Here is a 13,494-nt window from a genome sequence, read left to right as displayed (position 1 = left end):
CTGCGACATGGCAGCACTCTGGGCATGAATGGACTCTTCTATCGTCGACTCATGGCTGCGCATTGCCTCTGGCATCTCTGCCAGATGTTGCCTTACCTCTCTCTGCAACTCCAGCATGTCCTGTGCTGTCGACACCAAAGGTTCATCATCAGCCAGGGGTTCAGTATGGGCCTGGCCACACCAGTTCTCCAATTGTCAGAGGCCTCAGCTGTCTCAGCCAGCTGCTTGGCTGCATGTGCAGTGCTCTCACCAGCTTGTGATCTTGATTCTACAGCCCAGCAGAAACCCACCAAGGTGAAAGTATCGGCGCTGGTGCAGGGTGTAGCGGAGTCATGGGACAGTGCTTCTTCTGACTGCGGTTCCTCCTCAGAGGTTGATGGCTGTCCCCCTTCTGCCTGAGTCACCTCCGGACATCGACCTGCACGAGAGAACAAAAACATACGTGGATCATACTGTGCAGATCTCATCATGCCAACCAAGCATGATGTGGGTCTCCAGAAGTGAACTGTATGTAATGGAAGACAATCCTCATTCTCTTGCGCGGAGACTCCAGCCTCTCCATCAGATATGGAGAGGCCGTCCTGGGTCCCCACTAATTCTATTATCTCGTCTTCAGTTGTGGAGAGAGGCTGAAGATCTTGGATGCCTCAGCCAGTCTGGGATGTCTCCCTCCTGTTATGGGACCTCTTGACTTGCAAGTGGAAAGAGGGAGATAGTCATACTTCGCAGGGAGATCAACATGACAGTTCTGCTATTGGCACCCTCGTGTCCCCAACTGGGGTATCATATATAGTTCATGCTCCCGTCTTCTCTCAGGGCAGTTAATGAAGTTCAGCTGTGAAAGAAGGTGGCCTGTGGCCGAGATGCAGCCATGCATCCGTCAGGATGAGGTGATGCCTAACCCCCTCAGTTGTAGCACCTCCCTCCCCATGTCCCACTTCCTCCTGCGTAGCCACTGCAATCCCTAGAAAGGAGTTATGGCGTAGTCACCTTGGCAGAATAAAGGAGGTTTGTTTACCCACTTACAGCACTGTACCCAGGTCCGGAGGGGTGGGGTCACCCTACAGCTGCTAACCTCCTTAGATATCTCCATCTAGACTTGCTTGGTCAGGTAGGAGGACCTCTTCTTGCCATTGCTGTAGAAGAGGACTTTCTGCCTTTCCCTTGCAGCCTGGAGAAGAATCTCGAGGGAGGAGTTATTAAACTGTGGGGCCATCTTGTGTCTTGCCGCTGCCATCCTGCAGGATCCATCTCCAAGAGGCGGGGGGGTCCAGGTGTCACTGCAACGTCAGTCTCAGTAGTGAACAGCAAGCAACAAATCATTCCAAGGCAGCAATAGACGCAGGGCTGACAGGGCTTTAAATATGGCGCTAGCACCTGCTCCGAAGTCATCCAACGCCATATTCGGCATCGCACATTCCACCCCCGCCGCATGATTGGCCAGACCCCGCGCCTTCAATATGTAATGTTGCCACCCATCATGTGATCACGGAGGGCCGACTGCCCACTTGAGTAGCAGGAACAGTGTACATTTCCAGGTCCGCCACCAGGACCCGGTACAGGCTCACTAAATTCAGCCCCCTATGTGCAACAGCATGGGAAAATGACCAGTCGGTGACAGGAAACAACAACAGTGTACACCGCCTTTAACGAAATAAAATGTCCAAAGGCGCTTCACAGGAAATGTTATAAAGCAAAATTTAACACCCAGCCACATAAAATGATATTAGGGCAAATGACAAAAAGCTTGGTCAAAGAGGTTGGGTCTAAGGAGCGTCTTGAAAGAGGTAGACAGGTGGATAGGTTAATGGAGGGAATTTCAGTGGTTAGGGCCTTGACAACTGAAGGCCAAGATGGAGTGACTAAAATTGGGGGTGCTCAGGAGGCCAGAGTTAGAGGGGCGCAGATATCTTGGAGGATCGTAAGGCTAGAGGGAATAACAGAATTAGGGAGAGGTGAAGCCACGGGGGGATTTGAAAACAAGGATGAGAATTTTAAAATCAAGGCGTTGCTTATTCAAGAGCCAGTGTAGGTCAGCAAGCACAGGGGTGCTGGGCGAGCAGAACTTGGTGGGCGTTAAGACATGGACAGTAGAGTTTTGGCTGGTCTCAAGTTTAAAGTAGGTATTATGTGGGAGGCTGGCCAGGCATGCGTTAAAACAGTCAAGTCTAGAGGTAACAAAGGAATGGATTAGGGTTTCAGCAGCAAATGAGCTGAGGTAGGGGCAGAGCCAGACGATGCTGGATGGGAATGTAGTAGGTTGATGGCTGGTGATGCATTATATGGAGATTAATGAAAAAATGCATTACAAAAATGATGAAAAAATAGCTGGGGGTGCATGACACAAAGGGTACTAGAAGGTTTGCAGTGCATGGTTTAGAGAATGATAAATGATTTTAAGCATACCACAAGTTTGTAACTGATTCAAAATATACAGGTGAGATCATTAAATTCGTAGCATGCAGCGTGTACAATTTATGATTGCTATTTGAACTTTGAGATCATGAGAGCCATATGCTCCAAGCTATTTTTGTTGTTAAAAATCTTTCAATTTTGTGACCTTCCATATTCAGGTTTACTGCTGAGCTTGATCTCATCCATTAGGAACAGGAATTTTTCCTTACCATCATTAACTTCTGACATTATAGCTGCCAAGTTATGGCAAGTGGTTTACATCACAGACTAGGTGGTTTTATGTTTTAATGGAAATATAATTGAGGTTTACTGGAACATTGGGTTTTACATTTAGTTACATATTGTACAATAATGTTTAGTCTAGTTTAGAGATACAGCACTGAAACAGGCCCTTCGGCCCACCGAGTCTGTGCCGACCATCAACCACCCATTTATACTAATCCTACACTAATCCCACATTCCTACCACATCCCCACCTATCCCTATATTTCCCTACCACCTACCTATACTAGGGGCAATTTATAATGGCCAATTAACCTATCAACCTGTAAGTCTTTGGCATGTGGGAGGAAACCGGAGCACCCGGAGGAAACCCACGCAGACACAGGGAGAACTTGCAAACTCCACACAGGCAGTACCCAGAATTGAACCCGGGTCGCTGGAGCTGTGAGGCTGCAGTGCCAACCACTGCGCCACTGTGCCGCTGTAATGTTCACAACTTTAGTGCTTCTGAATCCATTGTATGGAGGAAGAATGCTTATGAAGTGTGACCTATGCCCCATGAATAGGCTGATTTCATAGTTCACAAGAGCCAGAGTCATGGATGAGCTACGTTCAGTTCCATAAATTCATACCATTACGATCGACCACTCAAGACAAAGCCCCAATCAAAATATATGAGTCTGATTGTGGTGGGAGAAACACACTGTTGATTCAGTCCTGCCCCCTAACCCCACAAATCACCTAACATATCATTTTAAACTTTCCAAATTAAAGAAAGACCCAGCCAAATTGTACCATCTATTAACCCCTGAATGAGGCTAACCAAACCAAGTGTCATTAGATCAACAAATTAACTGTTTAATTAGAAAAACTAAATTCTTAAACACTACTAAGATATAAACAACATTTAAAATAGAAACAGTTCATGCCCTTGCAGATTTATGCTCTTGCTGAAGTGGAATCTTCCAACGTGGGACAGTCCAAGGTTGCTTGAAGTCCTCACAGCCGTCTGATTGGGGGTAAAAAGGTTCCTCAACAGTAGATCAGTCCGTAGTCTAGTTCAGCAGTTGAAGTGATGCTTTTCTTCTCCAGCGATGAATTCAGCAATTAACAACTTGCAAACACTTTTTAATGAATCAATTTGGCTTTAGAATCTTTTATCCCTCAAAGATTGTCACAGTCTACCTTCCCTTCCTTCAGTTTAAATTATCAGAGATCTCTGTTCCGTTCATGCTGGTCCAGCTGTCTGTCTGTGTCTGTTAACTGTGTCGCAAAAGCCAGTTTTTCAGCTAATTTCAAACATCAACCGGCAACATTGTATCTTTGTCCTTGTTCTCTGAATGGCTGTATCCTACGACAACGAGAATGCACATTTGAAGCTGGCTGTATCCTACGGCAACGAGAATGCATTCTTTGACTCAATCCCTGGAGCTTGCTGCCTTAAAGCAGTACTGATCCTTTTCTAGCCTTAAAAGCACACCGCATACTCCCGGAAAATGAAAAAAAAACAGGATCATAACACCTCCGCCCCTGGCAGAATGAAACACCATTCCTGAAATGCGTTTCATTACAATAGATAAAAAATAGAAATTGAAAAAAGCTGCCCTTCAGCACGCATTGTACCTCTGCTTCCACTTGGACCCATCTGTCTGAACCTAAGCGGCAAGGATGTTGTTTTAAAGGAATGGCCTCCCCCCATACTCACATCATGTGTGGCTAAGGTTGTGCATCCCGGCTTATCCCTACAAACTTTTTGAAACGTTGTGAAAACCTTGGTTAGGACTTCATGCTGTTATGCCTCTAAATGTAAAAGCAGATTGTCTAATTTTCCTAGCCATTCTGTATTTGCTAATCTGACAGTTGGAGGTTCAATCTGAGAATTTCCTAGGCCCGTTTCTGCCTCATCCTCACTATCATTTTCCTTCTCCACAGTCCTGATTACCTGAAATACCTGTGCTGGTTTATCCTCCTCCCTGCAGTAATATTGTTTGAGCATATTAATGTGACACAACCGGTTCTTCTTCCGGTGATCAGGGGTGTCAATCAAGTAATCTAGTTTACCCACTCTTTTGATCACTCTATGTGGGCCACTGAACCATGCTTTTAATGATTCTCCTTGTAATGGTAACAACACTAATACTTCATCCCCTGGTTTTATGGTAGGTTGCGGTTTTCCCACCATTTGACAGGTATGGCATATCCTACAAAATTGTCTCACATCCTTTGTAAGACCTGGTCAGTAATAATATTGGTTTATGTGCAATTTGGTCTTCCAAATTCCCCTATGTCCTGCAAAAGGAATGTCGTGTGCTAACCTTAATAATCCTTGTCGATATTTAGGTGGTACCACTATCTGTTCAACAACTGTTCATTCCTCCTCTGTAGGTCTATGAGGCAGTCTCCATTTCATGCTCAAAACCCCATTTGCCATATAATAGCCTTCCGGAACTCCCATCACCTCAACTTCTGATAGAGCCATCTGTGTTATTCAGTATATCTCTGGATCAGCTTGCTGTGCTGCAACAATAGATGATCTGTTAAACATCTCATTTGGATTATCTAAATCCCCAAATAAGATTTCAGATACTTGGCTATCTATTTGTGGTGCCCTTTTACCTCCAACGATGGATCCTGGTTAGCCATTGCTCAGGTGACTAAACACGCAGGAAATATTCCCGGAATTTATTCCTATAATTGGTCCATTTCCTTAATTTCACTTGGTTCCTCTGTAACTATAGCAGAAACTGATACTTTTGATCCAGCCAAATCATTTCCTAGGAGTAGATCAATTCCCTTTACTGGAAAACTGTGGACAACACCTACCGTTACTATCCCAGATATTATGTCACTCGCTAGGCGTACTTTATACAAACATATGGGTATGTACTCCCTGCCAATTCCATTAACTAAAACGTTAGCGTTCAAAGCGCTCTCTGGTGGAAACCTTATATCTTTCCCCAGCAAGAGTGATTGGGTTGCTCCTGTGTCCCTGAGAATAACGAAAGGTTTTCCTGGATTACTTACAGGATATGGAGTTGCACTCCCCTTTAACAGAAATTTATTATAACTCTCAGGTATTTTATTCTTAACCTCTACACTCCTTTCAATTTTAGTATCTGGTTTCACAGCTGTCGTTAAAGCTATAGCCTAGTCTGCTATACTCAGAGTCTTTTCCTCTGCACTAGCTTTGCGTACCCCAACAAGTCCTATTGGTTTACCTTGCAATTTCCAGCACTCTGAACGAAGATGACTCGTTTTGTTGCAATGATAACACTTTGGCTTGCGAACCTCACTTCTACCCTCAGCACCTTCCTTTCTGACCTAAGGAGGTAATTCTGGGCATTCCCAGCTGTTCCTTCGTGTCCCTGGCTACTTGCCTTCCTTTCACTCTCCCACCTTCTACCCTTCTCGGGTTTATGAGGGTGACGGACGTAATAGGTTGGCCTATTCACAAGCTCAAAATAGTCAGCAATTTCCGCTGCTTGCCTAGCTTTCAAAACTTTCAGGTTATCTATATGAGTTCTCACTACTGAAGGAATGGAGTTTTAAAATTCTTCCAAGAGAATTAATTCTCGAAGGTTCTCTTATGTGGTTTCTATCTTGAATGCCCGTATCCAACGGTCAAAAGTAATTTGATTTACCCTCTCAAATTCTAAATATGTCTGCCCAATCAATCTCCATAAGTTCCTAAACTTCTGATGGTAAGCTTCAGGGACTAACTCATACGCAGCAAGAATAGCCTTTTTTGCCATCTCATAATCGGCAGAAGCCTCTTCAGGAAGCATGGCATAAGCTTCATGAGCTCTGCCTACCAACCTGCCCTATATAAGCAGTGTCCAGCTTTCTTTCGGCTATTTTATCTGTTTGGCTATTTTTTCAAAAGATATGAAAAATGCCTCTACGTCCCTTTCCTCGAGCTTAGGAAGAGCCTGTATAAATTTAAGCGACTTTTCGCTGGGTCCTGAGCTAAATTCAGATTCGTGCTGACCCGAATTTTCCCTGGATTCAAGACTGACCTATTGTCTTAGTTCTATCTCTTTTAACTTAAATTCCCTCTCTTCTTTTTCACTTTTTCTCTGAAATGCTCTCTCTTTCTCCCTTTCCTCCAATTCAAGTTTTCCTATTGCTATTGCTTTTTCTTTTTCCCTTTCCTCTTTTTCCAATTCAAGTTTTCTTAATTCATTTCCAGCCTCAAGTTTTTTAGTTCCTAACTGAATCCTAGCCAATACCACTGCATCACTCTCTGACCTACGACCTTCTTGTCTCTCATAGTCCCCTTCATCATTATCCCCATCACCTTCATCATCATCATCTTCTTCTACTGATTCCAGATGTTGGCGATTATGTCGACTATCTCTGCTTTTTTGACACTTAATTTCAATTCCAGCCCCAATTTCGCTGTCAATTCTTTTAATTTGTTCTTAGTTATCAAGTCACTAAGGGAAACATTCTGCTTTCCCAAAAACTCTGCTGCAACCACTAATGCCATTACAATAGTATAGACTGTACCTTATTTTGTAAGAAACCTCGTACTTTTAGTTCTTTGTAATTGGCGTGAGATTTAGATCCCAACAATCGAGTTTCCAATTGATATGATCCCAAATGCGAGAGAAATTAAATATGATGCCAGACGCAAGACCCCAATTTAAATGTTATCCCAGAGACAAGTAACTAATATGATTCCAAATGCGAGCCCTCCAAATTAGTCTGATTCTGATCCCAGACATGAGCCGCTTAACTAAATATGATTAAATCCTGGACAAGCCCCAATTAATATGTTACGATCAAACGCTCACGACAAAGCCCTCAATCAAAATATATGATTCTGATTGTGGTGGGAAAAACACACTGTTGATTCAGTTCCCCCCCCGCCCCCCCCCCCCACACGAATCGCCTAACATATCATTTTAAACTTTCCAAATTAAAGACCCAGCCAAATTGTACCATCAATAAAGCCCTGAATGAGGCTAACCAAACCAGGTGTCTTTAGATCAACAAATTAACTGTTTAATTAAAAAAACTATATTCTTAAACACTACTAAGATATAAACAACATTTAAAATAGAAACAATTATGGTCCTTGCAGATTTACGCTCCTGAAGTGGAATCTTCCAACGTGGTTGCCTGGAGTCCTCACAGCCGTCCAATGGGGAAAAAAATGGTTCCTCAACAGTAGATCAGTCCGTAGTCTAGTTCAGCAGTTGAAGTGATGCTTTTCTTCTCCAGCGATGAATTCAGCAATTAACAACTTGCAAACACTTTTTAATGAATCAATTTGGCTTTAGAATTTTTGAGGGATAAAACTAGCACAGAATATAAAGACAGATAGCAAAAGTTTCTAGAAATATATAAAATGAAAAAGAGTGGCTAAAGTAAATGTTGGTCCTTTAGAGGATGAGAAGGGGAATTTAGTTGTGGGATATGATGAAATGGCCGAGGCATTGAACAGGTATTTTGTATCGGTCTTCACAGTGGAGGACATTAATAACATGCCAGTAATTGACAAAGAGACGAACGTAGGTGAGGACCTGGAAACAATCATTATTACGGAAGAGGTAGTGTTGGGCAAGCTAATGGAGCTAAGGATTGATAAGTCTCCTGGCCCTGATGGAATGCATCCCAGGATACTAAAAGAGATGGCGGGAGAAATAGCAGGTGCACTGGCGGTAATTTTCCAAAATTCGCTGGACTCTGGGGTAGTCCCAGCAAATTGGAAAACAGCAGATGTGATGCCACTGTTTAAAAAGGGAGGTAGACAAAAGATGGGGAATTATAGACCGGTTAGCTTAACCTCTGTAGTGGGGAAGATGCTTGAGTCTATTATCAAGGAAGAAATAGCAGGGCATCTCGATAGAAATTGTCCCGTTGGGCAGACGCAGCATGGGTTCATGAAGGGCAGGTCATGCTTGACAAATCTTTTGGAATTCTATGATGACATTACGAGCAAGGTGGACAATGGGGACCCAGTGGATGTGGTGTACCTAGATTTCCAAAAGGCCTTCGACAAGGTGCCGCACAAGAGGCTGCTGCATAAGATAAGGATGCATGGCGTTAGGGGTAAAGTATTAGCATGGATAGAGGATTGGTTGACTAACAGGAAGCAGAGAGTGGGGATAAATGAGTGCTATTCTGGTTGGCAATCAGTCACTAGTGGTGTGCCTCAGGGATCGGTGTTGGGACCGCAATTATTTACAATTTATATAGATGGTTTGGAGTTGGGGACCACGTGTAGGGTGTCAAAGTTTGCAGATGACATTAAGATGAGTGGCAGAGCAAAGTGTGCAGATGACTGTGAAACTTTGCAGAGGAACATAGATACATTGAGTGAGTGGGCAAAGGTCTGGCAGATGGAATACAATGTTAATAAATGTGAAGTCATTCATTTCGGTAGGAGTAACAGTAAAAAGGATTATTACTTGAATGGTAAATAGTTGCAGCATGCTGCTATGCAGAGGGACCTGGCTGTCCTTGTGCATGAGTCGCAGAAGGTTGGTCTGCAGGTACAGCAAGTAATTAGGAAGGCAAATGGAATTTTGTCCTTCATTGCTAAAGGGATTGAGTTTAAAAGCAGAGAGATTATGTTGCAGCTGTATAAGGTACTGGTGAGGCTGCACCTGGAGTACTGTGTGCAGTTTTGGTCTCCTTACTTGAGAAAGGATGTACTGGCACTGGAGAGGGTGCAGAGGAGGTTCACTAGGTTGATTCCGGAGTTGAGGGGGTTGGCTTATGAGGAGAGACTGAGTAGATTGGGATTATATTCATTGGAATTCAGAAGAATGAGGGGGGATCTTATAGAAACATGTAAAATTATGAAGGGAATAGATAAGATACAAGCAGAGAGGATGTTTCCACTGGCAGGTGAAGCTAGGACAAGAGGGCATAGCCTCAAGATTAGAGGGAGCAGATTTAGGACTGAATTAAGAAGGAACTTCTTCACCCAGAGGGTTGTTAATCTATGGAATTCCTTGCCCAGTGAAGTAGTTGACGCTTCTTCAGTAAACGTTTTTAAAGCTATTTTGAACAATAAAGGAATTAAGGGATACGGTGAGAGCGCGGGTAAGTGGATCTGAGTCCACGAAAAGATCAGCCATGATCTTATTGAATGGCGGAGCAGGCTCGAGGGGCCGGACGGCCTACTCCTGCTCCTAGTTCTCATGATCTTATGATTGTCACAGCGTAACTTCCCTTCCTTCAGTTTAAATTATCAGAGATATCTGTTCTGTTCATGCTGGTCCAGCTGTCTGGCTGCGTCTGTTACCTGTGTCTCAAAAGCCAGTTTTTCAGCTAGTTTCAAACATCAATCAGCAACATTGCCTCTTTGTCCTTGTTCGTCAAATTGCTGCATTCTACGGCAACGAGAATGCACATTGAAGCTGGCTGTATCCTACGGCAATGAGAATGCATTCTTTGACTCAGTCCCTGGAGCTTGCTGCCTTAAAGGCACACACTTCCCGGAAAAGAAAAAAAAAACTAGAGGATCATAACAATATCGCGGGGCTCTTCAACTCTTTATGTTGACTAATTGACTGATCTGTTGCCAGCAATGGATTTGACTCTATGGAGATAAGCATCTGTATGAAGGAGCAGAGAGGTTTGAAAGAGGCAACAAAGAGCAAAATGTACTCACCTTGTGTCTTCACATTCAACTTCCTAGCTAGCAGTCCTTTGGTTTCTCCTTCCATTTGAGTTGGCACTGCTACAAAATTACAACGATCAATAGAATATGCATTATTTGTAAGGATGTGTGTTTTCAAATTCAAGATGTAATCACCGGCCACAAGTACACGGACACTGGATTTTGCAAAGGTGTCAATCCTAACGGCAAGTTCTTGGTAGATAGAGGCCATCTCTCTGTAGCAGTCTTCAATTGATTGACTCTCGTCTGGATCAATATCGTCAAGAATAATGATAATCTCGGCATCCATGAAAGCCTTTCTTAGGTTATTTTGCACTGTTACTTTACGGAGCAGGGGCCAGGCCATATCTTCAACCTCCATTTGCAAGCCACGCAATACGTCTAAGGAGCCATTAACGTCCAGCAGATGTAAGCTGACGAATTTTTCTTGACCAAACACCTCACCATTTACCAAGGTAGGGATCAGATTAGTATATGCCGGTGCCAGTGCTCTAAAATATGAAGCAAGTTATGTAAGTGAACAATGTAAGTGGTCCTCTGCTGTCCAGATTATATTCACTAATGGTTTTTACACTAAAGAGACCGACATGGCTATTTATGCAAAAAAGCATTATGAGTGGAACCAACTGCATAAGGACTACACAATGAGATTGCAAGATTTCTATGCCCATTGGGTTCCTTAAGTAACATAGCCATCTGGTATATAGTATTTATACAATCAAAGTATTGAGAAATATATCCACTTTCGTTAGAAAATAATACTTTTTCTATGTGCTGTACATATTTATTGCCGTTTCTGGGATTCAGGTTGCTATGTTCAGCTTCCTTGACAGCTCAATGGTTAAAGCCCACTGTTTGGTATGGTATTGAGCCGTATAGATCAGGTAGGTTGCATGTTTGACCTCTACGTCTCTGATTTCTGCTGGGGAAACAAGGGGAACAATGCAAGTGCTTTCAATGTTCCCAGGCAAGGAAGGGGAGGTCGCGGGCAGGGTGGGGGGTGCTGGGGGAAGGGGGATCTTCAACCAGGATTCTTGCTTCTGATCATTTTACAATAACACTTATTTCAAACATAGGAACAGGAGGAGACTATCCAGCCCCTTGAGCCTGATCCACCGTTAAATTGAATTATGACTGATCTGTATCTTAATTCAATTTACTCGCCTTGGTTCCTTAAACCTGAATACCCTTACCCAACAAAAATCTATCATTTTGACATTTTCAACTCATCTTTTTGAGGAACTTTTAAGTTATGTCCCCTTGTTCTGGACTCCCCACCAGAGAAAATAGTCCTTATTAAATCCTTTAATCATTTTAAATACCTAAATTAAATCACCCGTTCTTCTTCTATACTCAAGGGAATGTAAGCCTGATCTATGCAAGTGTGCACACTTACACTTACTGTCGGGCTGACACATGAAATTGGCCTCCTGGCCCCCTGGAGGGGGAACAAGCAACTGCACCCCATACTTAAGGCATCACCTATGTGAGAGGAAGGGAGGGGAAGCAAGTATACTGAAGTGCATTTTAATATTTTATTTCAAACCAAATACAGAAGCACAAAAACAGCATCACAATACTATAGTCACAATTCTATAACCAAAATGGCAGTTGTGAAATGCAGTTCCATGCAGTGAATTTGCTCACAAGCTCCCAAATAGCCACTCTAATGCCACATTAAACTTGGTAACCAGAAGATTGCTAAAGGATTACATTAAAAAATGGAGAAAGATCAGAGCAAAGTTTTAAAACTCAGATTAAAAAGCAATTAGGAGTGTCTTTCCCCCTTTGACCATTTTCTGCTCCCATCCAGTGTAAAATCTTTCTATAGCATGTAATAAGTACCACAAGTATGCTATTGTGAGAAAAAGAAAGAATACTACAATGAAGATGTTATGCACTTGCTAATGTAGCTTGAGAATACATTTTATAAAGGATGTATATTTTAGTTTTCGTGATTTTATTGTTTACATAACCAAAACTTAGAATTACCTAGAGAGACAGGCCATTCAGCCTAAACAGTCTGTGCCAATGTTTATACTCCACATGATTGATCTACCCTACTTCATCGACCCCTATCCTTCTATTCCATGCTCCCTCATATACTTAACTAGCTTCCCTTAAATGCAATTCACCTCAACTACAACTTGTAGTAACAAGTCTTTCATTCTAACCATTCTCTGTGTAAAGAAGTTTTGTCTGAATCCCTTATTGGATTTATTAGTGAGTATCTTGTATTCATGGCCCCCAGTTTTGGATTCCCCACAAGTGGAAACATATTCCCTACAGCTGCTCTATCAAATCTCTTCATAATTTTAAAGGCCTCTATTAGGTCACCTCTCAAATAAACAAATGACTTGTTATTCGGAAGCAAATTGATAGCTATGTTATTGGATTTCAATTTAAAGTTGAATTGATACGCCAGATTCTTTATTCAGTAACTGAACCTGTGCAAATGGGACCCATCTTCTGATAAGCTATGAATCAGTTTATAGGGATAAGCAGGAGTTGAAATAGGCTAAGGCTTGTAAATTTTGGAATGGATGACAGTAGAAAGAATATTTTTAAGACAGAGATAGATAGATTCTTGTTAGACAAGAAAATCAAGGGTTATCAAGGGTGGATGGGAGCGTGGGATCGAAACAGAAACAGATCAGCCATGATATTGAATGGCAGGGCAGGCTCGAGGGGCCGAATGGCCTATTTCTGCCCTAATTCGTATAATGACTTATCTATTAGATGGGTGGGCACAATCAAAAACTGAAGTATGCCTTTCTTCCCTGTGCTTGTACATGCAGAGAGGCCTACACAGTAGCGAAAATTAGAAGTGCTCAATAGTCAAAGGATGACAATTATGAGGAAGAATGTGCTGAAGAAAGCTTAAAGGAATAAATTAAATTAAACTGATGGCTATGAGAAAAAACTATTTCTACTTACCCACTAATCCAAATTGGCATCAGTTTAATTCGACTCTTGTTGAATGTTTCTTCATCCTGCAGGTTTTGGTGAGTCTTGAAGTTCTCCTTTGCAATCTTGATCATGTGTGCAGTCATTATATCAGAAGTGAAACCATAATAACCCTAAAGTTAAAGCAAGCAGGCAAGCATAGCAATTGACTTATGCAAGTTTCACTGCAGGAATAATTCACTTGCCTGTCCTTCACTCCTGTTTTTCAGGTCACTATGGTTTCTTCTTCCTACTGATACTGAATTTCCAAGAGT

General features: G+C 42.5%; 1 protein-coding gene across 2 annotated transcripts in view; it reads right to left on the bottom strand.

Moving 5' to 3' along the window:
• The window catches only part of mdh1b (malate dehydrogenase 1B, NAD (soluble)), a 65,210-nt gene that overhangs the window by 18,298 nt on the left and 33,418 nt on the right, over positions 1-13,494 (bottom strand). For both annotated transcript variants that reach the window (XM_068036075.1, XM_068036076.1), the window contains exons 4-5: positions 13,211-13,353; positions 10,265-10,764 (exon numbers count right to left, since the gene is read on the bottom strand). In XM_068036075.1, coding sequence (XP_067892176.1) covers positions 10,265-10,764; positions 13,211-13,353 — 643 coding nt within the window. The remainder of the gene's footprint in view (positions 1-10,264; positions 10,765-13,210; positions 13,354-13,494) is intronic.

Source organism: Heterodontus francisci, chromosome 7 (genome assembly GCF_036365525.1).
Source record: "Heterodontus francisci isolate sHetFra1 chromosome 7, sHetFra1.hap1, whole genome shotgun sequence".
NCBI classification, from domain to species: domain Eukaryota; kingdom Metazoa; phylum Chordata; class Chondrichthyes; order Heterodontiformes; family Heterodontidae; genus Heterodontus; species Heterodontus francisci.
This window is presented reverse-complemented; position numbering and strand designations above follow the sequence as displayed.